At 43.4% G+C, this 24782-nt stretch overlaps 1 protein-coding gene across 1 annotated transcript in view; it reads right to left on the bottom strand.

Moving 5' to 3' along the window:
• LOC144761996 (fucolectin-4-like) overlaps window positions 1-24782 on the bottom strand; it is a 267189-nt gene that overhangs the window by 5761 nt on the left and 236646 nt on the right. The window contains exon 6 of the mRNA XM_078647162.1: window positions 4927-5215. Coding sequence (XP_078503288.1) covers window positions 4927-5215 — 289 coding nt within the window. The remainder of the gene's footprint in view (window positions 1-4926; window positions 5216-24782) is intronic.

Here is a 24782-nt window from a genome sequence, read left to right as displayed (position 1 = left end):
AGGAATTGATCATCCACCTGGAAATCCTTAGTATAATCAATAAAACATTATAGCACCCTTGTTGGGTCCAAAAGGTGGAATCCCTTCTTTTCCTTGGGGGGATGAGGGGGAGCAAAAAATGTAGGCAATGTGATGGTCTGCCAGACATGAGAAGGGGTAATCACCTTTGGTAAACAAGTGGTACAGGTCTTAAGGACCAAATTGTCCGAGAAAAAGGTTGTGTACCGGGATGAACTGAAAGAGCCTGCAACTCACTAACCCCCAAGTCAGATGTTATTGACACAAGAAAGAGCGTTTTGATGGTCACCAGTATGAGAAGGCAGCTGTGCATAGGCTCAACTGGTGAGCACATGAGAAAGGTGGGAACTAAATTAAGTTCACATTGGGCAGAATTAAGGATGTAGGAGGAAACGTGTTGTAAACCTTTTAGGAAAAGATTGGCAACAAGTGACTTTAACATGAAAGGCTTTTCTAGCAACCACAGGAAGGCTGAAATGGCAAGAAGGTACCCTTTAACTGTGCTCAGAGCAAGGCATTGCCAGGAAAAAGATGAAGTAAACAAATGGACTTCAGACAAGGGTATAGACAGAGGATCAACAGGTTTGGTACCACACCACAAGCTACAAATTTGTCCCATCAGCAGATGCAAATCATTTTCCATGGGGGAACAGTAAGCTGTTTTCTTCTATCTGCTGAAGAAACTCATAAAGGTTTTACCATTTATTTCTCAGGATCTTAGAAAAACAGTGGTGACCACTGTGCTGCTGCCTAAGCTGGACTACTGTAACGGTTTATACCTTGGGTTACAGAAACAACATCTAAAGAAATTTCAGATGGTACAGAACGCTGCAGCCAGGTTTCTGCTGAAAATACCTAAGTACCAATCGATTAAAGAAGAGATACGGAAGCTCCACTGGCTGCCTGTGGTGTAACGGGTGCAACGTATTTCTTTCACTGTATCAAAAATATATGTAGCATTCTGTTGATACTTTACTGAATAAAGGTTTTTCAACACAAATTCTTTTTTTTTAAAAACCACTTTGTAAAAGACAAAGTGGTTTTAAAAAAAAAAGAATTTGTGTTGAAAAACCTTTATTCAGTACAGTATCAACAGAATGCTACATATATTTTTGATACAGTGAAAGAAATACGTTGCACCCGTATGAACCAACTGTTGTTAATATTGATTTGCTGCCTGGGTTCATAAGGGATACTGGGTTTACTCCATTGGGTACGGAGCCTGTGGTGTAACGTTCTAAGTTTAAGGCACTTTGCCTTGCCCATAAAACATTGAATGGGACAGGACAGATACCTGCGAAACATCACTTCTCATGGTACCACCCAGGCAGGCAGTTAAGATCGACAAACGCCAGATTAATGCTGGTTCCTAAGATCCGACCTGCTAGCTGGGAAGGTCATAGCACGGCCTATTGTGCAGCAAAACTATGCTCTTCCTGTTGCCTTGAGAGAGTTGAATTCCCTTTCCCTCTTCAGAAAACAATTAAAAACTTGGTCATTTTCAAACTAGTCCCTTTTCCTTCTGCGTCATCAGGTCCGACTGTAGTTCAGCGCCAAGACACCCCAGTGTATACGTGGCATTGAAAAGTTTCATTAACATTAACATTACATGCAATAAAAGAGGTCTGCATTCTAGCCCCTCGATTGCTTAGCCTATATATTTCAGATCTTGCAGAGGTGCTGCAGCAAGTTAGGGGGGAGCACCGCAAACAAGCAAAAACCAAAATGGAATTCCTGTCATATGCCGAGGACTTAGTTATTTTAGCAACTACTACATTGCGGCCTCCAAACCCAGATCACCAGACTACATGCCTATAACGTGGACAACGTGACCTACAGATTAACATCAACCAAATGAAAATGATGCTTTGAACCTGTTTTTTTGGCCCAGATGAAACTGAGCAGGTGTCCATTTATTCATACCTTGGGATGGAATATAGGACAATAAATTGAACTGCCACGGCAATGGAATCCCTGTGGCAGAAATTGACAGTAATCTCTGAGTGGTAAAAAACTTTGGGCCTCTTGTATGAGTTTTTGCCATAGGGCAGTGCTGCAGGACTTGCTGTTGCCCTGCCCTATAGCAAACGAGAAAGGCAGGAATGTGTTGTATGTTTCAGATACAGTGCATTCATGTCCTTTCCCCTGCACTAGTGCACAATGTACTGCTGTGCACCAATGAGTCACCTTTGCACCATGGAGCAAGGGTGCCTGTGCTGCAGGTATGATTGTTTTTGTGCAGGAAAGGACATTTTTGGTGCTGCCTCAGAGTTGCGATTTCTCATAAATCTGGGACAGCGGCAAAACACTATAGATGTTGCTGGGAACGCCCACAGCAACACTAATTGCACACCCCTTTAAAGCAGAAAACGGTGTTAAAGGGAACGATATTTACAAGGCAGCATTAAGCCATAAAAAGTGGATTAGTGCTGCCTGGTAAATATGGAACATTCTCCTGCGCCACTGGAGTGTCGCAAAATGTGATGCACCGGCGGCGCAAGGGGCTTATTTACGAGGCCCTTCCACCACCGGTGCGTCACTTAACGTGGTAAAAAGTGATTTATGGGCGGCACAAGGGGTTTGTAAATAAGCCCCTCTGTATTTAAATATGGTGGGAGTGCCATCAGCACCACGGTAATAGTGACTAACGCCAAGTTGGTTCCAGTTTGTACATTTGTTGGCTTACGGGAACCATTAGGAAAGTAGAAACTGTGTTTACGAGTGGTATCAGGAATGTATTTATGAAAAGTTACACCGCAGTCTAATAAAATGAGAACTGGGACTATTGCCGATCGCAGCCCGGATTACATTTAACTTTATCCACTACTGCGTGGTCATGGGGTGGATCATACCACCATAAGATTTAACATTAAAAAAGAAGTTTCAAAACCACACAGTGAGGTACCAGTGGCAGAGCCTTGTATTAATGACACGCTGACCAAGTACAATCCGCCGATCATAAATTGCAGAAAATGACGACAGTCACTCCGAAGTTTTATCCAAACGACCTGGTGCCTCTTAGACTCTGAGATGGTGTCACAATACAAAAACTCCAAACATATTCTAGAGTCTTGCACGATACAAAAACCATACTTCGATTACAACTTCAGCACAAAGGCAATATCATATTTCTTATGCTTCAGACTCCTCTGCCTTTTTATCAGTTTGAAGTATGATGGAAAACCCCTCACGATTAGACGGCACGCGCCGTCTTTGCAGCTGGGAGAGGGAAACACTGGAGCACATTATCTGTTTATGTCCCGAGTTAATGGAGATTCGTAAGAATCTACTGAAAAGTGAAACAACCATTTTTACTGGGTCTTAAACACGCATGACCATTACCAGGCATACTTTACAATGAGCATGCCTTCACCAGGCATGTCCGTAACTACAACGCTTTTCTCACCAATATGCCGTGGTAAAGGCATGTTCGTTGTAATGAATGGTAATTTTCATGGATTAGGAGCTCATGGCCGGGCGGGGAACTGCGGCATGGGTGGTGGCTATAGGGATCAGGCCAGGCAAAGAGACAGACTTATGGTTCAGGACAGAGGGCTAGGGCGTTGAGGCAGGGGGCGGATTTAGGGGTCAAGTCCAGGTTCAGGCATACCAGGCAGCGTTCAACTCCCCTCTGCTTCTCAGGCTCCACCAGGCTCTCCCTTGGACTGGCAAACTTAAGGTTCAAGAATGGGTGGGGTACTGCGGCACAAGGTTTTCTCCGCTTCTGCCCTCTCTGTCTCTTCAGAAAAAGTGAGTCCGTTCACAGTGTCTATTTAGCACTGTGAATGGATCACGTGGGGAGGAACAACAACAAATCTGGTACGTTCACGCTAGTGTGTCGCAACGGCACGCATGCCACTACAAAGGTAATGCCTTTACCACGCATGTCAATTGAGCACCTACAGGCCCTTGCCAAGCATGTCTTTATGACAATATTATCGTGACAAAGGCATGTGTGGTAAAGGCATGTATGTTGTAAAAATTATCGTGCAAAATGCAAGCGTGGTAATGACGCACGTAAATAAAAAGAAGCTTGTGGTATTAGTATGCGTGGTTTTGTCCTACAACCTACTAACACAGACTTTTAATATGTAAGGGATAAGAAAAATATGTGAGTCCATCTATACTGTTTTAGGGGCACTTCACCAAAACAAGTGGGACAGGCAGGGACATTTTTGATGACTGAAATATGGGGACAATTAAAATAAAAGCAATTCTTTTTTATGCTTTTTTGTATATATTTTTTTAATTTGGACGGATTGTCTGTATTTAATTGTTTGTTTTTCTGTTTTTCTAAATTTGTCAGATATTGTAAATGGTTTTAAGTAACTGGAACAATAAAATATGATCTGATCCGATCAATAGGTTTAAAGGGGCCACATTCAGTCAGGTTTACTCTTAGCACAAGTAAACGCGTCACGGCATCACTTAGTAAGTGACTAATTCTTATAATTTTGCTTGGACAGAAATCGAACTGTCAAAATATGACCCAGTTCCCTGAATTGCATGGGATCTAGAAGTGCACCAGTCATAAGTGCTAAAGATATACTCCGTGAGTGGAGCGGCATAAAGCAGCCCACTTCATATCCAGAGAGAAAGTCTAGATCTCAATGGAACAAAATTAATGTAATAAAGGAAATAATTAGTTGAACTCTTGAAAAGTAGGGTACAGCTCATAAACCAGTACTGATGGCCTGAAGTGTGTGCTTTTTTCACATAATACTCATTTACATTATGTATCTGGGACAGTAAATACTTAATTTCAAGTTAGAGACTGCACAAAATACTCTCTTTGAAAGTAGCTTGAAGCTGCAAACGTTGGAATACAAATATCACGACACAGATCTAACTAACACGCATCTGTTATGTGTAAATGGCAACTAAAAGTGAACAAAGGTTTAACTTTACCTTTTATTGTCATTTCCATAGTTTGTCAATGAATTCCCGACGAGAATTTGTGCTCCATTCATCCTTTCCGTAAAGCCATCTCTGGCGGTGACAGAAATGAAATAAACTTTATAGGTTCTCAATAAATCCACCCTCCACCAAGGACCATAGTCATAATCTGTATGGGTGCAGGATCCATGGGGATAATTGGGATCCTTATTTCCATCTATTGCGTTGATTGCATATGCACTCCATTCTCCAGCAAGAACACTTGACTGGATGGCTCTACCACGCGGGGCCACATTCTGACCTGAAAGTAGACAAGCGCTTTAGGTTAGAAGAGGCCTGTAGGGGCTACGTCACTAGTATAATACCCAGCGCTAAAACATGTTTATCTCATAGTATAGTTATTCATTAATACATTTACCGGGTACACACGGGTATTTAGAAATCAGTGCCCCTATGCTAGAGGTTTTTACATCATAAATACTGCAAACAATTAAAGGCTTGCAAGACATGCATAATTGACCAATGTGACCATTCACAAGGAAATATTTACTTGAAAGACTTGAAACACTTTAAAGGCTTTGCACACAACACTTGCCACAGATACCTGCACCAACTCTAGTGGTCTCAAGTAAGAGTGCACTGAACTCCACCCAAACTGGCCATGCTGTGCGACTGCTTCATTTTGCCGGCACATTCGAAATCCCAGGATATTCAAAATTACCCTGAACTCGTGATACATTTCCCACAACCTCTATACAATGGATTCAAGTATACATATTTCAGTCTATGAGTAATTATCTCCTATCCACTGTTGGAAATATGCATTCATATTTCTGTGCAGTATTATCAACATGCAGAATGTGGTTTTACAATCAATGACATATGTATGCACAAATATTATACGGATGTATGACGTTTCAATGCATGCTTTTACCACGCATGCCTTTACAAGGCAGGTTTTACAACGCAAGTCGTTACAACGACTTGCGTTGGGGGGCGCTGGATAGTGAATAGTTTTATTTACTATTCCAACTCCAGTCCCCATGGATAGTAGGGAAGGTGTTGGATAGTAAATTAAACCATTCCCTATCCTAGAGTGCCCCCCAGCGCAATGGGTTGTAATAACTTGCGTTGTAAAAGTTGCGTCGTAATGGTAGTGCGTGGTAAAAGTTGCGTTGTAAAGGATGTTCCCCATATTGTACTATTGTCTTTAAAACTAATTTCCCATGACATATATGAGAGTGTTTTCCAGACCTTTGTTAAATGGGCATCAATTTGGGCCTAGCAGTCATATTGTTCAAAATGGATGCCTTTTCCCTGCACCTTTCAATATCTGTCATTTCTGCAGCACACAGTCAAGCAGAATCAGGTTTGTTTATTTCCATGGGTATTTTATTTCCTGGTTTCGATGAACCCCCCCTGGCCTCGACACCAAAAGCAACAAGTGAAGCAGCCAAATTTGAGTTTAGCATCGTGGACTCAAGCAATTCTGCAAGGCCCTGGGATGCCCCATGAGAGGGGGCACAAAGAAGGACGAGCTTCAAAAGAGCCTGAAGGCTTGGTGGGAGACCCAAGGCACTGCCATCCGGGAGACGACACTAGAGGGAGTCGACGAACAGGAGAATAGGTTCTGGTCGGAGGATTTGCCTGGACTACGGGGAGCCGGAAGGGCCGCCAGTATCCATTCTGCCAGGAGTCTCTCAGAAGAAGAAAGAGAGAAGAACCAGAGAATCAGAGAGGATGAGCTGGAGGTCATGAGGCTCAAGGAGAAGGCAAAGGAGAGAACTCGGGCCTTGGAGGTGCGGAAGTTTATTCTAGCTCACAAGTTGAGTATGAGAGAGCTGGACATCAAGGCGACGCAATTCTAGTCCGGCTCGAATGGTGGCAGCGCACAGCCAGTGCCAGTGCAAGGGGGTAAGGTATACATCTCCAAGGACGTAGTTCAACATTTTAAGAAGGTGCAGGATATCCATGCATGGTTTGAATCATACAAGTTTGCTTTGCGGATGAATGGGGTGCCTGAACAGAACTGGGGGGATGCCTGCAGAAACATTTTGAGGCAGCTGGGACAGCAGTTTTACCACCTTTAGCTAAGGATGGAACCCTTACATTTGCCAAGATGAAGGAGGCTTTATGTCTCAAATACAGGCTCACCCCAGAACAGTACATGGTACGGTTCAGGAATTCCAAGAAGAATGAGTCAGACAGGTGGGTTGAATGTGTGAGAACGAACACCCAAGCACTGGAAGGTTGGGTGCAGGGCACAAAGTTACTGATTATGAGGGGTTGTGCCATTTAATCAGTTGGGAGCACTTGAGTAGTCTGTGTAATCCAGAGCAGCACCAGCATTTGTTGAATAGCAAGTTAACTGATCCCAGTGAGCTTGCGAAGGAGGCGGACCACTGGACGAGTACCAGGGTCCAAAGGGGATTTTGGGTACCACAGCCAAAGATGGGCAAGGTCCCCAGCAGAAGAGTGGGGGGACAAGGGTAATCAGAAGGAGTTCTTCAAAGGCCCCCAAACTGTTTCTGAGGGGAAGGAGTCCCAGCCCCCCAGCTGAAGGCTTCACAGTCCCCTAAGGGCGGACTTCCACATAAGGGTCCCCCGAGTTGTTACCATTGTAATGAGGTCAGTCACATTACCCCAAGATGCCCTAAGAAAACCCAAGCACCCATGAGTGCTCCGAAACCGGGGAGATTGAGTGTAGCTTTGGGTGAGGAATTAGTTTCTGTGGGTAAGGAGCAAGAGGTGATTACCCTGGTTTCACTCGGAGACCGAGAGATGGTCCAGGAAGCCTATCTGCTGGAGAACACTAAGAAATACCAGCAGTGGGTGACCATCAATGGGAGGTGGGTGGAGGCTCTTTGTGACATAGGTGCCAGCGTGACATCCATTTGGTGTCAGTGGGTGTCAGAAGAGCAGGTCAGTCCTAACACACTTCACCCGGTAGTTGCAGCAGACAACTCGGTGTGCATCTGTAAGGTGGCACAGGTATCCTTTGAGTGGGGGGGTCTCAAGTCCTCTGAAGGTCATAGTGAGTCCGTCCATGCCTGTTGACTGTCTGTTGGGAAATGACCTAGAGAGTTCCCTGTGGAAGGAGGTGGAACGCCAGGCTCATTTGGAGATGTTGGGTCTGCCTGAGTGGGTTTGTGTGACCACTCAGTCCATGGCAGCCAACAGGAGGAATCAAACAGACCTGAAGCCTGAAACAGTGGCCCAGGTACCTGCTAGGAAGAGAAGGGGCAGGGGCGCAGGAAACCCGCCCCCACTGTTCTCCCGGCCCAGGAGGAAGCAGAACCTGAGGGGGATGCCCTTGAGCCGACGGGGGAACAGGTAGCTGAACTGGGAGACCTGCCTGAGCTGACCCATTGGCGGCATGACGGACATCCCACCAGGGAGGAATTCTACAGGGAGCAGAGAGAGTGCCCTTCTCTCGTTGGTCTACGGCAGCAGGCCGCATACCAGGCAGCAGGTGGAGAGCCCAAATCGCATCTCATCTATTGGGATGATGGATTATTGTATAGTGAGCCGATGGTCACTGAGCCCAGTGCAGCCCGTGTGCTGGTAGTACCCGACCGATTCAGGACCTTCCTATTGGGCCTGGCTCATGACGTGCCTCTATCAGGACATTTGGGTGCAACAAGACCTTTCAGAGGCTTGTCATCCACTTTTTCTGGCCCCAAATGAGGAAGCACGTCAGCACTCATTGTAGAGTTTGCCCAACTTGCCAGGCAAGTGGCAAAAGTGGAGGGAAGTGCAAGGCTCCCCTCCAACCCTTTCCTGTGGTGAGCACCCCTTTCGAGTGAGTGGGCATCGATATTGTGGGGCCACTGGAACCCAAGACAGCCTTAGGCAACAAGTTCATCTTTGTCTTGGTGGACCATGCCACCAAATACCCAGAAGCAGTACCGGGAAGCAGTACCTCTCCGGACAAGCAGAGCCCCCGTAGTGGGTTGTGCATTGATGGGTTCTTTTCCCGTGTGGGGTTCCCCAGAGAGGTGGTCTCAGACCGCGGGTCCAACTTCATTTTGAAGTATATGAAGTCTTTGTGGGAAGAGTGCGCTGTAACGTACAAGTTCACTACCCCGTAACATCCTCAAGGAAACAAGTTGGTTGAGAGATTCAACCGAACCCAGAGGGGCATGAATATGGGCCTTTCGGAGCCCATGAGACGTAAGTGGGTGTCTTTCTGCCATGCCTATTGTTTACATACTAGGAGGTCCCGCAGAAGTCCTTAGGGTTCAGTCCCTTTGAACTCCTGTATTGGCATTCCGTTAGAGAACCTCCGAGTCTGGTGAAGGAGAGTTGTGAGAAATCTCCGGGGAAGACTCCCCAGCATGTGTTCAGCTACATGCTGGCCTCCCGCAACCAGACAGAGCACTTCAGGAAACCCGCTTAGATGAACCTAGAGGCTAGCCAGGAAGAAATGAAAAGGTGGTATGACCAGAATGCCAGTCTGGTCGGATTTAAACCTGGGCAGAAGGTGTGGGTGATGGCGCCAGTGGAGCCCTACATGCTCCAAGACAAGTGGATTGGACCATATGAGGTGGTCGAGCGCAAGAGCGATGTCACCTACCTGGTGAACTTGCAGTCTCCGAGGAACCCGTTGCGGGTCCTGCACGTGAACGGCCTCAAGCCACACTTCAAGAGGTCTGAAGTGACGATGCTCCTGGCTACAGATGCTGCGATGGAGGAGGAGAGCGACCCTCTTCCGGACCTCCTGGGAGCCAAGGAGCAAGACGGGTCAGTGGATGGGGTGAACCTCTCGGCCACCCTGACCCCCGAACAGCAGAGGGACTGCCATCAAGTGTTGGGTCAGTTTGCCTCCCTTTTTTCCCTGACTCCCGACATCACCCATTGGTGCGGTCATGATGTGGACACCGGGGACAGCCTGCCCATAAAACAGAAATGTTACAGGTTGGCAGACAAAGTCAGGTCCAGCATTAAGGAGGAGGTTTCCAAAATGCTAGAGTTTGGGGTGATTGAGCCATTTATCAGCCCTTGGGCTAGTCCTGTGGTCCTTGTGCCTAAGGCTGCTGTGCCCGTTGCCAATCCAGAACTCCGGTTCTGCGTCGACAACCATGGGCTCAATGAAGTCCCGCAGACCAACGCGTACCCCATCCCCAGAGCTGGTGAACTCGTGAATCAGTTAGGAGCTGCCAAGTACCTCAGTACGTTCAATTTGACTTCTGGGTACTGGCAGATCACCTTAACCAATGGGGCCAAAAAGAGGTCAGCATTTTTAACGCTGAGGGGCACTTCCAGTCCGAGTTATGCCCTTTGGGTTGAAGAACGCCCCAGCCGCATTCCAGAGACTGGTCCACCAGGTACGGTCCGGGCTGGAGGAATTCAGCTATGCATACCTGGACGACATTGCGGTGTTCAGCTCCAGCTGGGAGGAACGCCTGCAATACCTCTGCACAGTGTTGGAGGCCCTACAAAGGGCAGGCCTAACCATCAAGGCCAGCAAGTGCCAGATAGAGCTGGGTTCTTGTGGTGTATTTGGGACACCAGGTGGGGAGCGGCCAGGTGGTGCCCCTACAGGCCAAGATATATATACCATTCTGGCTAGGGAGCCCCCCAAGACCCAGACAGAGGTGAGAGCCTTTATAGGATTCACCGGGTACTATCACAGATTTGTCAAGGGATCCAGCACCATTGTTGCCCGCTTGACAGGGCTGACTTTGCGGAAGCAGCCCCGGAAGGGGATTTGGTCCAAGATCTGCCAGACGGCGTTTGACGTCCTGAAGACTGCCATGTGCAGGGCACCCGTGCTCAAGGCGCCTGACATCTCCAAGGAATTTGTGGTGCAGACAGATGCTTCAGAGCAGGAGTGGCAGCAGTACTCTCACAGATCAATGACGAGGGATTGGACCAATCTGTAGTCTTCCTTAGCAGAAGGCTACTTCCCAGGGAACAGAGGTGGAGTGTGATTGAAAGGGAAGCTTGTGCTGTGGTCTGGGAATTGAAGAAGTTGAGACCCTACCTGTTTGGGACTAACTTCCGGGTTCACACGGACCACAGACCCCTCAGATGGTGTATGCAGATGAGGGGGGAAAACCCAAAGTTGTTGAGGTGGTCCATTTCCCTACAGGAGATGGACTTTAAGGTGGAACACCGCCCTGGTACGGAACACACCAACACTGATGGTCTGTCGAGGTTTTTGTGCCTTAACTCCAAGGGGGTGGTTATTTCTCCCTACTTTTCAGCTGGAGGGTACATGTATTAGCCTTGGCATCTTTGGACGTGGTTACCCCTAATTGTTTTCCTCTACTGCCTGTATTTTTTATGAGATCCTGAAGTATGCCAAGTACAGTAGTGATTGGTTTGATGTGAAGCAGAAAAAGATCAAGAAGAAGCTGATGGCTGTCCAGTCATATCAGTTTCACAGAAATTGGAGTAGTCCGATGATACAATCTGATGTGAGTTTTATGTTGCCTACCAATTCGGGAATGACAGGAGTGCATCTGATGCAAGGAGTGAGAATGGAAAATGAGATAGTGCATATGCAAGTTTGCAGAAGGGAGTAATGAGTAAAATGTTAATATTGATTTGCTGAACAACAGCACGCTTCTTATTTCTGCAGTACAAACAACCACTGAAAGCGGACAGGTAGACAGAATCCAGTTCAAATCTGGTAGCGTCACAGTCTGTAGCATCAGTCCAACCAGCTTCTGTGCAGAATGTGCAAAATGATGGGCTGTTCCATATGAATATGCCCATAGCTCTAATGGTGCAGTGAAACATGAGAAACAAAATACCATTTAGTCCATGATTTCAGCAAAATTGATTGATTCCGAATAAGAATTTTCCTCTGTTTTCCCTCCAGCCATGGAGAGAGGCGGATTTTTCATTTGGAGCCATCCTGCTGGTAGACCAATGAGGCTCTTATGTAGGTGGTAAGGTGAATGGTAACATTGTGTCTTTCTTGACCGATAGCTACTTGTGCTACAGTTCATTCTTTGGAGGTTCTAAAACCTACTCTTTTCTGGAATAGAAGTACAAGTTGTGGACATTAGCAATTGTTAGACTTGGCATCTGTTGGCATGGTTATCACTAACTTTATGCCTCTACCACCTGTATTTTTGACACTGTGCCGGATTACGTTTTTGCTGTTTAGACGCTTCAGGCACTTTGCCACTGCTGATCAGTGCCAAAGTGCGAGTGCTCCCTGGAGAAATGGTATGTGATTGATTGTCCACGGTTGGCAGATTTGTGTTACCCTTAGGTCCCTAGTAATGTGCACTACCTGTGCCAGGGCTGGTACCTCAAATGCTACCAGTAGGCTTGCTGCACAGGTTGTGCCACCTACACAAGTAGCATGGAAATAATGTCTCCGGCCGGCCACTGACATGCCCGTGCGCAGTCTGTCGACTGTGCCGATGACCTGGTAGGTGTCCACATCTGCCAGGCCTGACCCTACCTTCTTGTGCACGTTAGTCACCCGTATAGTAGGCCCAAGGTACCCCCCGGGCAGGGTGCAGTGCATGAGGAAAGCAAGACCTGTCCTAAGTGTGTGAGATGGATCCTGAGAGTGAAATGCCACCCAAATTTTTTTCTCAATGGTGGTGTTATCTTGCCCAATAGGTTAGAATGGAAAAGGCTGCCTATCTTCCCTTTAGGAGCAAGATACAGAGTCAGAGTTTGATACCCCTGAACTCGGAATTCGATAAAACATCTTTTAGGCTGGATGGTTTTTAAATTCTGTGGTTGAGGACAGCACTTTTAGAAAGTGGCTGTTCTTGTGTTCGACTGTTCCATGTACCTCCGCCCGTTGTGTGTATTGTTCGTCTGGGTTTTTTGAGCGACAGGGTCTAGTGTGTAGTACGTGACCCATTGGAGGGCCGGGTGAGCTGGTGGTTGGCTGAATAGGCCGAATAGGGCTGTGCCTGCCTCCCTCCTAGCTGAATCCACCTCCTGCGGTGCGTCTGAGGACCCTAGCACACCTGCACAAAAAGACAATGATGGGCCCTAGCCGAGGATACCCCAAACTGAGTTCTGGACCCCTCACACAAAGAGTTCAAAGCTTTTATGGGGTATAAGTACACCAACTGAACCCCTAGAGAATTAGACAAGTCTGAATTGACTACCTTGGTGATCGAGAGGAATCCCTGCCAAAAAGTAACACCTGAAGAGACTCAGGAGAAGACTGCCCTTGCATTGTGTCTGGGGTTGGCCTGCAATTTGGTGTTGCCATTGAGGTGCGGTCGAAGGGACTCAGCTATGAGTTGTGTCCCCTACTTGAAGACGGAAGTTGCTGAAGTGCAGTGTCGGTCTGAAGGAAAAGCGTCCCCAAGGACCAGAGTAGAGCTGGTCTCTTGTTACGAAGTCCCAGGCTCAAAAGGACTTCACTGCCAGAATTTTGTATAGCCCTCTCGTAGTCATAACCCTATAACTATAACGTGAATTAACTGAGTGAATGCATGAAACTAAGCAACCTTGAATAAAATTGCACCTACACAAGTGCATGGGGATAACAAACTTTGCATGTGTTGCAACCATAATAAATTAATTCTGTGATATTGTTACGTCTCTGAAATAACCAAGCAGCTGTTAAACTAATTAAATGTAGCTTAATTGTGCTTTTGTCTTTGTCTTTGTGGCAAAATCGTGGACCTATGTGAGTATAAAACGCATAAATGTGCTTTATTTGCTAGGTAACTATTAACAGGGATACTTTAGTAAAGGGGAAGGTAAACATAATGGGATTTAATTCATTTAATTAATTAATAGTTATTAGTGTTTGTTTCTATAATAGTTCCCGAATGGGCCTCTGAGGCCTAGTGAAAGATGGCCGCAGTCTAAGGCCTAGTAACTGAAGCAAAAGGTGAATGCGTTAACTTTGTGAACGGCAGCAGCTGAAATGAATGCCCAGTGTCTACAATGACCAGTTCAAGGAGAAAAGTAGCAAGAGATGCTAAATGACTGCCAACAGAATGAGAGTCCGTGCCGAGAATGTGGGCACTTTCAGCAAAACAACTGTTTAAAGGACATGGATGATCTAAACTTTTAAGAAACAATAAGATAATTATGAAAGTGATGATGGTGCGGTAATACATTTCCAAATTACAGACTTTTTGCTCTTCCGTCTGTTGAAAGAGCCAATCACATTGTGAATGCATCTTAGAATGATATAAAATATATACATTTAGGTAGTGATAAATAGTATGAAAGAGTAGGTTCCGATGACAGAAAAAACAATTTTTTCTGATTTCATCTTGGTATCCTGAAATGCTGTCGGACTGCTGATTGAACTCTGGACACGTAAGAGACTTTGAATTAATTTCCTTATGGGTCAGGACTTAGCCTGATCGAGAGTGGAGTCTTTAGGTGAGGAAATTAGTTAGGGAATTAGGAGTTTGTGTTTTGGGAACTATTATCCTTCGACACTGCCACCTTCCCGGAGAGCTGGAAGCACACCAAGCTCAGCGTCCTCCTGAAGAAACCAACAGCAGACCCCACCGACCTCAAGAACCTTCGCCCCATCTCGCTCCTCCGTTTTTCTGCCAAAGTCATCGAGAAGACTGTCAACAGAGAGCTCGCCGCCTTCCTCGAGACAAACGGATCCCTCGACCCTTCGCAGTCCGGCTTCCGAGCCAACCACAGCACCGAGACCGCCCTCATCGCAGCCACCGACGACATCAGATCCCTGCTCGACAACGGTGATACAGCGGCCCTCATCCTCCTGGACCTATCTGCGGCGTTCGACACAGTCTGCCACCGCACCCTAGTACAGCTCCTCAGCAATATTGGTATCCAAGGGAAGGCTCTGGAGTGGATCATCTCATTCCTCGCCGGAAGAACCCAGAGTGTCCGCCTCCCCCGTTCAGAGCCGAGGCCACCGAAGTCATCTGCGGCGTACCACAAGGATCCTCACTCAGCCCCACCCTCTTCAACGTCTACATGAGCCCCCTCGCAGCCATCGCACGCCAACACAACCTCAACATCATCTCCTACGCCGACGACACCCAGCTGATCCTCTCCCTCACCAACGACCCCGCCACCACCAGAACAAGCCTACACGAAGGGATGAAAGACGTCGCCGAGTGGATGAAGAACAGCCGCCTGAAACTGAACTCAGACAAGACGGAAGTCCTCATCCTGGGATCATCACCCTCCACCTGGGACGATTCCTGGGGGCACCCTGCCCTGGGCACCACCCCCAAGCCAACAGACCACGCAAAAAACCTGGGCTTCATCCTGGACTCCTCCCTCACGATGACCAGACAAGTCAACGCCGTGTCATCATCGTGCTTCAACACCCTGCGCATGCTCCGTAATATCTTCCGATGGATCCCCACCGAAACCAGGAAGATAGTCACCCAGGCACTCGTCACCAGCCGACTGGACTACAGGAACACCCTCTACGCGGGAACCACTGCCAAACTACAGAAAAGACTCCAGCGCATACAGAACGCCTCCGCACAACTCATCCTGGACATCCCTCGCCACAGCCACATCTCGACCCACCTGAGAGACCTGCACTGGCTCCCCATCAACAAGAGGATCACGTTCAGACTTCTCGCACACAAGGCTCTCCACGACATGGGCCTGAAGTACCTCAACAGCCGCCTTAATTTCTACAAACCCACCCGCCAGCTTCGATCGGCCAGCCTCGCCCTCGCCACCGTACCACGCATCCGCAGAGCCACCGCGGGAGGAAGATCCTTCTCCTACCTGGCGGCCAAGACATGGAACTCCCTCCCCATCCACCTACAGCCGACCCAGTAGCACCTCTCCTTCAGGAAACAACTCAAGACCTGGCTTTTCGAGCAGTAACGGACCCCCCCCCCCAGTGCCTTGAGACCCACTGGGTGAGTAGCGCGCTATGCAAACATTGTTGATTGATTGATTGATTGATCTGAGGTGAATGTATGACATTGTTCTGCATTCTATATATCAACTGTTGTGTTTTCACGACAAATAGTTTGCCACCAATCTAAACAATACAATATACAAGTTTTTTCAAACACACAACAGAGATGAAACTTTAAAGAAAATTTTTTAGCTGCAAATGCTGCTTGTTCAAAAATAGATGAATTGAAAGGTAATTTCCTTGAATATTGCAGTTCTTTATTCAAGCATCTTCAAGTCGAGAACATTAATTTCCACTCAACCAACACGTTTTGACCAGGTATGGGCTTCATCAGGGCTAAAAACATAACTTGCATTCCTTATTAAATCTGAAAACTTTGCATTTCATCTATATACCACCTATTTTACAATGGGAGCATGTATTCCAGCCAGAATACATGCTCCCATTGTAATGAATAGGAATGCGACCGACCAGTGCTCTGTCTCATCCTAGTTAATCGGTCGGGATTGCAGACCGCATGTTGGTCGGTCCAATGACCGAGACGATACCAGGTGAAGGAAACTTTGCCCAGAATCGTAATAGGCCCCTAAGTATCATTTAACTTTCCTATATGCCTCCTTATAGTAATCACTTCAATTCATTAGAACAATACAGCCCCTCTTGTCTTCCTCACGTATGATCAGTGAGCTTTTGTTTGCTATACTAGAGAGGGCTAGTCTTTCTTTCTTGGGTAAAATGTCTTTACTATCATTTCTAAGGGTTGTAAGAGCTTTATCTTCCAAGCAGTGCAGATGCTTAGTCACTTGTTGATGAAAAACATCAATACTTGTCAAATATGCACCCTGAGGAGTAAATTTACTGTGTACATGTAACCCACTATATCACCAGTGTAATCTTGTTCAATACAAACAATGGCGGTTGGGCAGAATGCGTCAGATACTGAAACCACTAGGACTTGGTTTTAAGGGCCAAACACAGCTACTGATACATGATGTGCTTATTTTTTGCATTTCATAAAGCGTACGCTTGAAGAAGGCATATGTTCACACGTGTGTATACTGCTACAGAAATGAAAAAATACATGGAAAATGTGAACTTTCCTAATCTTACAATCACATGTGTGAATGCTGCTACAGAATGAATACATATACGGGAAATTTGAACATTCCTAATCTTACAATCAGTCAATCAAGATGTATGGCATTTTGAGCTTTTGGCAGATTGTTGACTTAGTGTAACTTGAACATATTACTGTGCAGGAAATATGAGCTGTGGATATACAGGATTTACGCAGTAGTTGTTTGAGCCCCCTCTTGTTTGGTGTATACAGATATATGGTAAAAGGAAACATGCCGGCATAAGAAGCACCATCTATGTGAATCCCAAATCATCCCTAGAAACAGACCGCCATAACAACTAAGGCACCTATAGTTAGTATAAGCCAATCAGGATACAAGTAATGAAATCTATAAACTATACTTTACATTTGTGAATTCCTGTCACAATGCATACAGTATATTTCCCATGTATCTCAGGATAATTGGCCAAATCTAAAGAAAACGGGCCTGTCAGCCCCGTATTTTAGGGAATTACTTTGTCGGTGTGTAATGTAACATAGAGGAATGTGTACATAAACTCATACGAATTCCTCCTACCTTTTTCATTTTTTCGTCTTGGATAAGATTGGTAGCAGACAGTGTGTTGCTTGGCAAATGGACAGTAAAATTACTAATTGTTGTCGAGACCAGAGAAAATTGTGTGAATGCTGTTGTAAGATCGACGACGAGTGGATGATATTTGATCTGTATGCCTTGATAGTGCATATCTGTTGACACTAGAATGAATTTTGGAACAATGCCAACATGCCAAAAGTGCAGGCAATTTTAGAATCACTTTTGAGCTATAGAAAGTGGGTTGCAACACTCATGATGGCTCTCATCCTTTCTGTTCAGAGGATCCATAGATGGACATTGTGTCTATACAGGGGACAACTGATGGACATTTCTCTTTTTAAAATATAGAAGATTAATACATATTTTCCGATAGGGTAAGTGAATGAGATTTGTCAGTTGATATGGAAACTATATGATATATGGGTTTTGAGGTCTGGTGTTTTATGCACTCCATCATTTTCTTTTAATTTTTAGAATAATTTGACTTCCCCTTTATGTCCTATGCTTGTGAAATGACAACAAGGATACAGGAACAACATTGAATCACACCAGGTGCAGAGCCCTGGTTAAGATCACCCTAGCCATTAAATGTGGTGGATTGGTGGGCAAGGATATGGAGTAACTGGTGCATGTTCCTGACTATTCGTATAAATATAGTAATGATTTGAGAAGAAATTATTTTAACTGTTTGTTGATGAGGGTGTTCGAACACAGAATTATGTGACAATGTTTAAAAAAGTGATCTCTTCTTTATTTCTGATTACCAGTTGTTTTAAGGAAATTTGAGAAAAAAGGGGATAATTATAAAAGAAATGAGGCAATTCCTAAATGAATTGTAATGGGTACAACAATATCAGCAACCTGTCTCATATGATACACATTTATATATAGATGAAATGTAAAGTAATGTAAGTTATGTTTGTATATGTTTGAGGCCCTGAAGAAGTCCATAACTGGGCGAAATGCATTGGCTACATGGAAGTTAATTTTCGCGACTAACAGATGCTTGAATAAAGAATTGCAATAATGAAGGAAATTGCCCCTCGATTCATCTATTTATGAACAAACAGCATTTGCTGGTGTTTAATTTTTGCTTGAAAATTGCCTCTCTTTTGTCCTTTTGAAAAACCTGATTTAGACGATATATATTTATGTATATAAATGGAAAATACATACACAGGCTATATATATATTTTTCTACCAAATTATTGGCTTGGATTGCCAGGATTTGATTTACATTTGGTAGAATAATACACAATCTAAGATGATGCATGTTTTTTTTAAGTTAGTCATTCATTTATGACTATGATTTATTGGTTTGAATAAAGTAACAAATATGGTGTCTGTATCGTGAACAAGGTCTTAGCAGCTGAAATCCATTGAGAGTCTTCAGCTTTCAATAAACCATGCAACTGTTTTCTCTGGAGTGCCACTATCCTCTGTGAGAAGGTGGGATTCTTGTGTTTATGATTTGCAGGTGGGTACACTTACCTGAGAATTACCGGTGATCAGGAAGCACACTGGTACGGCAGCTGATAGAGTGTAGATAGTTGTAGGTAGTTATAGTTAGGAACTTCTTTCCATAGGAAAGGCATTTTTTGTTTTGTCAATAACTTTGGCGCCGCTTGACAAATCTTCAGTTTTTAAAAAAAAACATTTGCTACCTTCAGTTCAGCTGATGTGTTGAAAATTTCTGGATGCTCTGTCAAGCAGGGGCAGAGAAAAAAGAGGGTCCCAAAATGTGTTTTTCCCATGCATTTTCCCACAGGGATTTTGAACACGACTACAGCTCAAACTGCTGAACAGAATTACACCAAATTTAGCAAAAAGCTATATTTTGACCCAGAAAGCGTGCTTTTTGTGCTTTGGTGTAAATCCATTCAATAGTTTTAGATATAGTTAAATTGAAAAAATATTGACAACAGCAAATAATGGTAACGGTTAATAGGAGCGCACAGCAGAGTATAGGTAAATAGTCAGTAACAGAAATGAAAAAGTACAGTCGGTGCTCAGGAAGAGATTAGAGATCGGTTACCACAACCTCTGAAGAAACCATTGGTCAACAGTTAGGTGATCCTCCGAGCACTCTGTAAATTAATGTCTTGGTCATATACAGTCTTCAATCACCAAATTAATGTCTTTATCATATGTGGTCTTCAATCACCAGTAATGATCCGAACTTCAATCCAAAAAACAAGATCAAGTGTCTTTAGAAAGTCGATTTATTCAAAAGCGCAGCCAACACGTGTTTCGTCAGTCAGTAAGACAATGACTTCTTCAGGGCTGCAACCCAAAACAATTATAATCAATTCCAAATGCAATAACATATCGATATGTCAACACTTGCTTCAACATGCTTCTATAGGAGAAGCAATTTTATTACAAAGTAGTAAAGGGGATACACCCTCAAACCAAAATTCAAATCCACAACTAATCAATGTGAAAAGGAAAGAAGAAACAAATTCGCCAAATTCGTGCTTCTGTATTTATAAAGTAATCAACATTCTCTGTTGATACTGGTTAAATCATAATAAATGGTTTTTGATCACCATATGATACATGGTCAGCTGGATCACGCATTACATGCTACATATTGGACAAAGTAAATAACTCACCAATAACTGTGTGAGTTCTCTAATGTTGTGGTCAATGAAAGTGTCGCTTATCAATGGTTCATCAGCATCAATAACAATCCAATTCCATATCGAGTTGATACAAGTAAGATCCTACAAGTGAATTTAAGTGAAATAACTACACAAATAAATCAAACAAGAAATTGCAGTCCCTCATATATCAATCACTAGAACGTAATACACACTTACCAAATCAATGCTTGATTGTCTTATTCAAAACCAACATCTGGATCCTTTAACTTTCATTGGATCCAGGTACAACATTAATTATTATTGTATATCCTCAGGCGAGTATGGAGCGTATGCACACCTAAAATAATATATTCAATAGATGTATCACATGTTTAAAATCAGTGATAGCCAACTGTAAAGTGACAGGTTGGTATTAAGCACCTTATATCCCATATCTATAATGCAATCTCACCTAATGAGTCACGTGTCTAAATTCAGTGATAACCAACTTTCAATTAACAAGTTGGTATGAGCACCTTATATCCCATACCAATAATGCAATCTCACCTAATGTAATGTGTGAGACGAAAAGACTCTCCACTGTATTCTAATTCTCACTATCCAAATCTCTGTTCATTACGAGTATGTATCTGAAAATCAAAGCATACAATAGTAAATATATCCATGTAATACTTGCTCTCACAGTATCTACAACGTTCCAAACTAACCAAGTAGTATTCACAAAGTCGTGTATTCCGTGGCGTTCAGCGTCCGCGCCATCTTGTAATGGCTTTATATAGATATCTTAACAGCACGAAAAGTATCGTTTTTTTAGGGCGCCATCTTGTAATGGTATTAATCGCCCTACTTTAGATCGGATAGCAACATGACAATAACTGAGGATACGTAATCCCCTCTGGTCAGGGTAATGTAATCATAAGATGAGGTTCTGCAAGATGTATCTACCATCGCTGGTGTATTGCGAGAACTGTATAAGTCTCGTAAGTAAAATGAACTATAGCGGTTGAATTCACTAACCGCGCCATTTTGTAATGGCTAAATGTAGATTACCTACTACATGTAGAAGCACCAATTCTAAGAGCGCCATCTTGAAATGGTGTGGTCCGCGCTAATATCAATAGTAAATCTACAATTAATATCTTGATCGGTATAATCCTCTATTGATGAGGTACTCTAAGTTATATGTAACATCAATAATATATCTGAGTACTATGTTATACCTATGACCGCATTACTACATTCTAACGGTTAAATTCACTCGCAGCGCCAACATGAGTAATGTAAAACCTGCGCCCAAATCCTAACTAAAGGTAAAAGTATCAAGAACAATAATTCGAAGATATCAGTAATATTATTGAAAATAGTCTACTATGAATATATCTCGTTAATGTAATGTATGACGTGTACTTGATGCAATGCGTTAACCCAGCAGCCCACGCTGCACATGGGTCGCAAAAAACATTCTATATCAATTCAAATTAACAATTCACCTACATACAAGTGAGAGGTAGCTGGAAAACAGGTATCCATCACGCCAAAATATTAATTCAAATATTGTACAGACATTAATAGCATCTAGTAACATAGAAACAACACAGTCTCAACAATTCTATGTAATACATTGTGTACATTGAATATTGTGTATGTCCTTGGGGTGACAAAACAATATCTAGACATGTCAATCAAACATGCTCAAGCTCTTCATTCATAATATTAATGTACATAATATTCCAACTTCAATTGCCCAGATAAAATTCGTATTCATGATCCACATTGAGACCGCATTCCACGGCCTTCAGTTTAATCAACCATTGAACTTCACGTCTTCTCAACATCAAAAGTCTATTCCCCCCACGAGGGTCTGCTCTAATATGGTCGATCCCATGATACGTGAAACAATGTTGATCTTTGTTAGCAAAATTTTGTACTAGGTGGGATGCAATCGGATAGCGTGTATCACCATTTTTTAAGGCTCTATAATGTTCTGCAATTCTGTCCCTAAGTCTCCTAATTGTGCTCCCCACATAAATCTTTCCACAGGAGCATGATATCACGTAAACCACAAAAGTGGTGTCGCAGTTAATAAACATTCCAATTGTATACATTCCAGAGTTATTATATTCAAAAGTCAATACCTTCTTTTTGGCCCATCTACAAGACACACACCGACCACATGTGTAAAAGCCTTTGAAACTATTAAGCCAATCAGTTTTGTTCAATCTGCTTGGGTAGCTCGGACTTAATAAATTCCTCAATGTAGTCCCTCTCCTGAAGGTTAGGCTTGGTCTATCATATAGGTGTGGTCTTAAATCATTGTCCATCACAAGAAGGTGCCAGTGTTTGTTCAAAATTGTAAATAGTTTAGAACTGTCAACACCATAATTCGTAATTAGTCTAACTTTCTGATCACTGATTTTGCCATCCTTCTTTTGTCTCTTCAGGGTGGATTCCCTTTTCAATTTCTTCACTCTAGATACAGCTAACTTGATTGTCTCTTCCTTGTAACCTCTGTTACGAAATCTATTGGACATGTCCATCAAGTTACTCTCGAAATCTTTGTCATTCACACAGTTGCGGCGGACTCTAATAAATTCGCCATAGGGTATGGCTCTTTTCTGACAGCTAGGATGACTGCTTTCTGCATGAAGAATTGCGTTGCAGCTAGTCGGTTTCCTAAACATCCTACTCTTAATTCTGTCACCCTCAATGAACAACTCAACATCCAAAAAAGTAATACTCTGTTTGTCATAGGATGTTGTAAATTTCAAATTATATGCATTATCATTAAGGTATTCAAAAAAACCTTTTAATGAGTCAACTGTGCCTGTCCATATCAACAGGCAATCATCGATGAAGCGTCCCCAATAATGTATATATTGGGTCCACTCACTTCCCGCCGGGCCCCAGATTCGCTCCGCCTCGAACCAACCCATGAAAAGGATGGCAAAATCAGTGATCAGAAAGTTAGACTAATTACGAATTATGGTGTTGACAGTTCTAAACTATTTACAATTTTGAACAAACACTGGCACCTTCTTGTGATGGACAATGATTTAAGACCACACCTATATGATACACCAAGCCTAACCTTCAGGAGAGGGACTACATTGAGGAATTTATTAAGTCCGAGCTACCCAAGCAGATTGAACAAAACTGATTGGCTTAATAGTTTCAAAGGCTTTTACAAATGTGGTCGGTGTGTGTCTTGTAGATGGGCCAAAAAGAAGGTATTAACTTTTGAATATAATAACTCTGGAATGTATACAATTGGAATGTTTATTAACTGCGACACCACTTTTGTGGTTTACGTGATATCATGCTCCTGTGGAAAGATTTATGTGGGGAGCACAATTAGGAGACTTAGGGACAGAATTGCAGAACATTATAGAGCCTTAAAAAATGGTGATACACGCTATCCGATTGCATCCCACCTAGTACAAAATGTTGCTAACAAAGATCAACATTGTTTCACGTATCATGGGATCGACCATATTAGAGCAGACCCTCGTGGGGGGAATAGACTTTTGATGTTGAGAAGACGTGAAGTTCAATGGTTGATTAAACTGAAGGCCGTGGAATGCGGTCTCAATGTGGATCATGAATACGAATTTTATCTGGGCAATTGAAGTTGGAATATTATGTACATTAATATTATGAATGAAGAGCTTGAGCATGTTTGATTGACATGTCTAGATATTGTTTTGTCGCCCCAAGGACATACACAATATTCAATGTACACAATGTATTACATAGAATTGTTGAGACTGTGTTGTTTCTATGTTACTAGATGCTATTAATGTCTGTACAATATTTGAATTAATATTTTGGCGTGATGGATACCTGTTTTCCAGCTACCTCTCACTTGTATGTAGGTGAATTGTTAATTTGAATTGATATAGAATGTTTTTTGCGACCCATGTGCAGCGTGGGCTGCTGGGTTAACGCATTGCATCAAGTACACGTCATACATTACATTAACGAGATATATTCATAGTAGACTATTTTCAATAATATTACTGATATCTTCAAATTATTGTTCTTGATACTTTTACCTTTAGTTAGGATTTGGGCGCAGGTTTTACATTACTCATGTTGGCGCTGCGAGTGAATTTAACCGTTAGAATGTAGTAATGCGGTCATAGGTATAACATAGTACTCAGATATATTATTGATGTTACATATAACTTAGAGTACCTCATCAATAGAGGATTATACCGATCAAGATATTAATTGTAGATTTACTATTGATATTAGCGCGGACCACACCATTTCAAGATGGCGCTCTTAGAATTGGTGCTTCTACATGTAGTAGGTAATCTACATTTAGCAATTACAAAATGGCGCGGTTAGTGAATTCAACCGCTATAGTTCATTTTACTTACGAGACTTATACAGTTCTCGCAATACACCAGCGATGGTAGATACATCTTGCAGAACCTCATCTTATGATTACATTACCCTGACCAGAGGGGATTACGTATCCTCAGTTATTGTCATGTTGCTATCCGATCTAAAGTAGGGCGATTAATACCATTACAAGATGGCGCCCTCAAAAAAACGATACTTTTCGTGCTGTTAAGATATCTATATAAAGCCATTACAAGATGGGGCGGACGCTGAACGCCACGGAATACACAACTTTGTGAATACTACTTGGTGAGTTTGGAACGTTGTAGATACTGTGAGAGCAAGTATTACATGGATATATTTACTATTGTATGCTTTGATTTTCAGATACGTACTCGTAATGAACAGAGATTTGGATAGTGAGAA

The sequence above is a fragment of the Lissotriton helveticus genome, chromosome 6 (assembly GCF_964261635.1).
Source record: "Lissotriton helveticus chromosome 6, aLisHel1.1, whole genome shotgun sequence".
Lineage (NCBI taxonomy): Eukaryota > Metazoa > Chordata > Amphibia > Caudata > Salamandridae > Lissotriton > Lissotriton helveticus.
The sequence above is the reverse complement of the archived record's forward strand: the minus strand, read 5'-3'. Positions and strand labels throughout refer to the sequence as shown.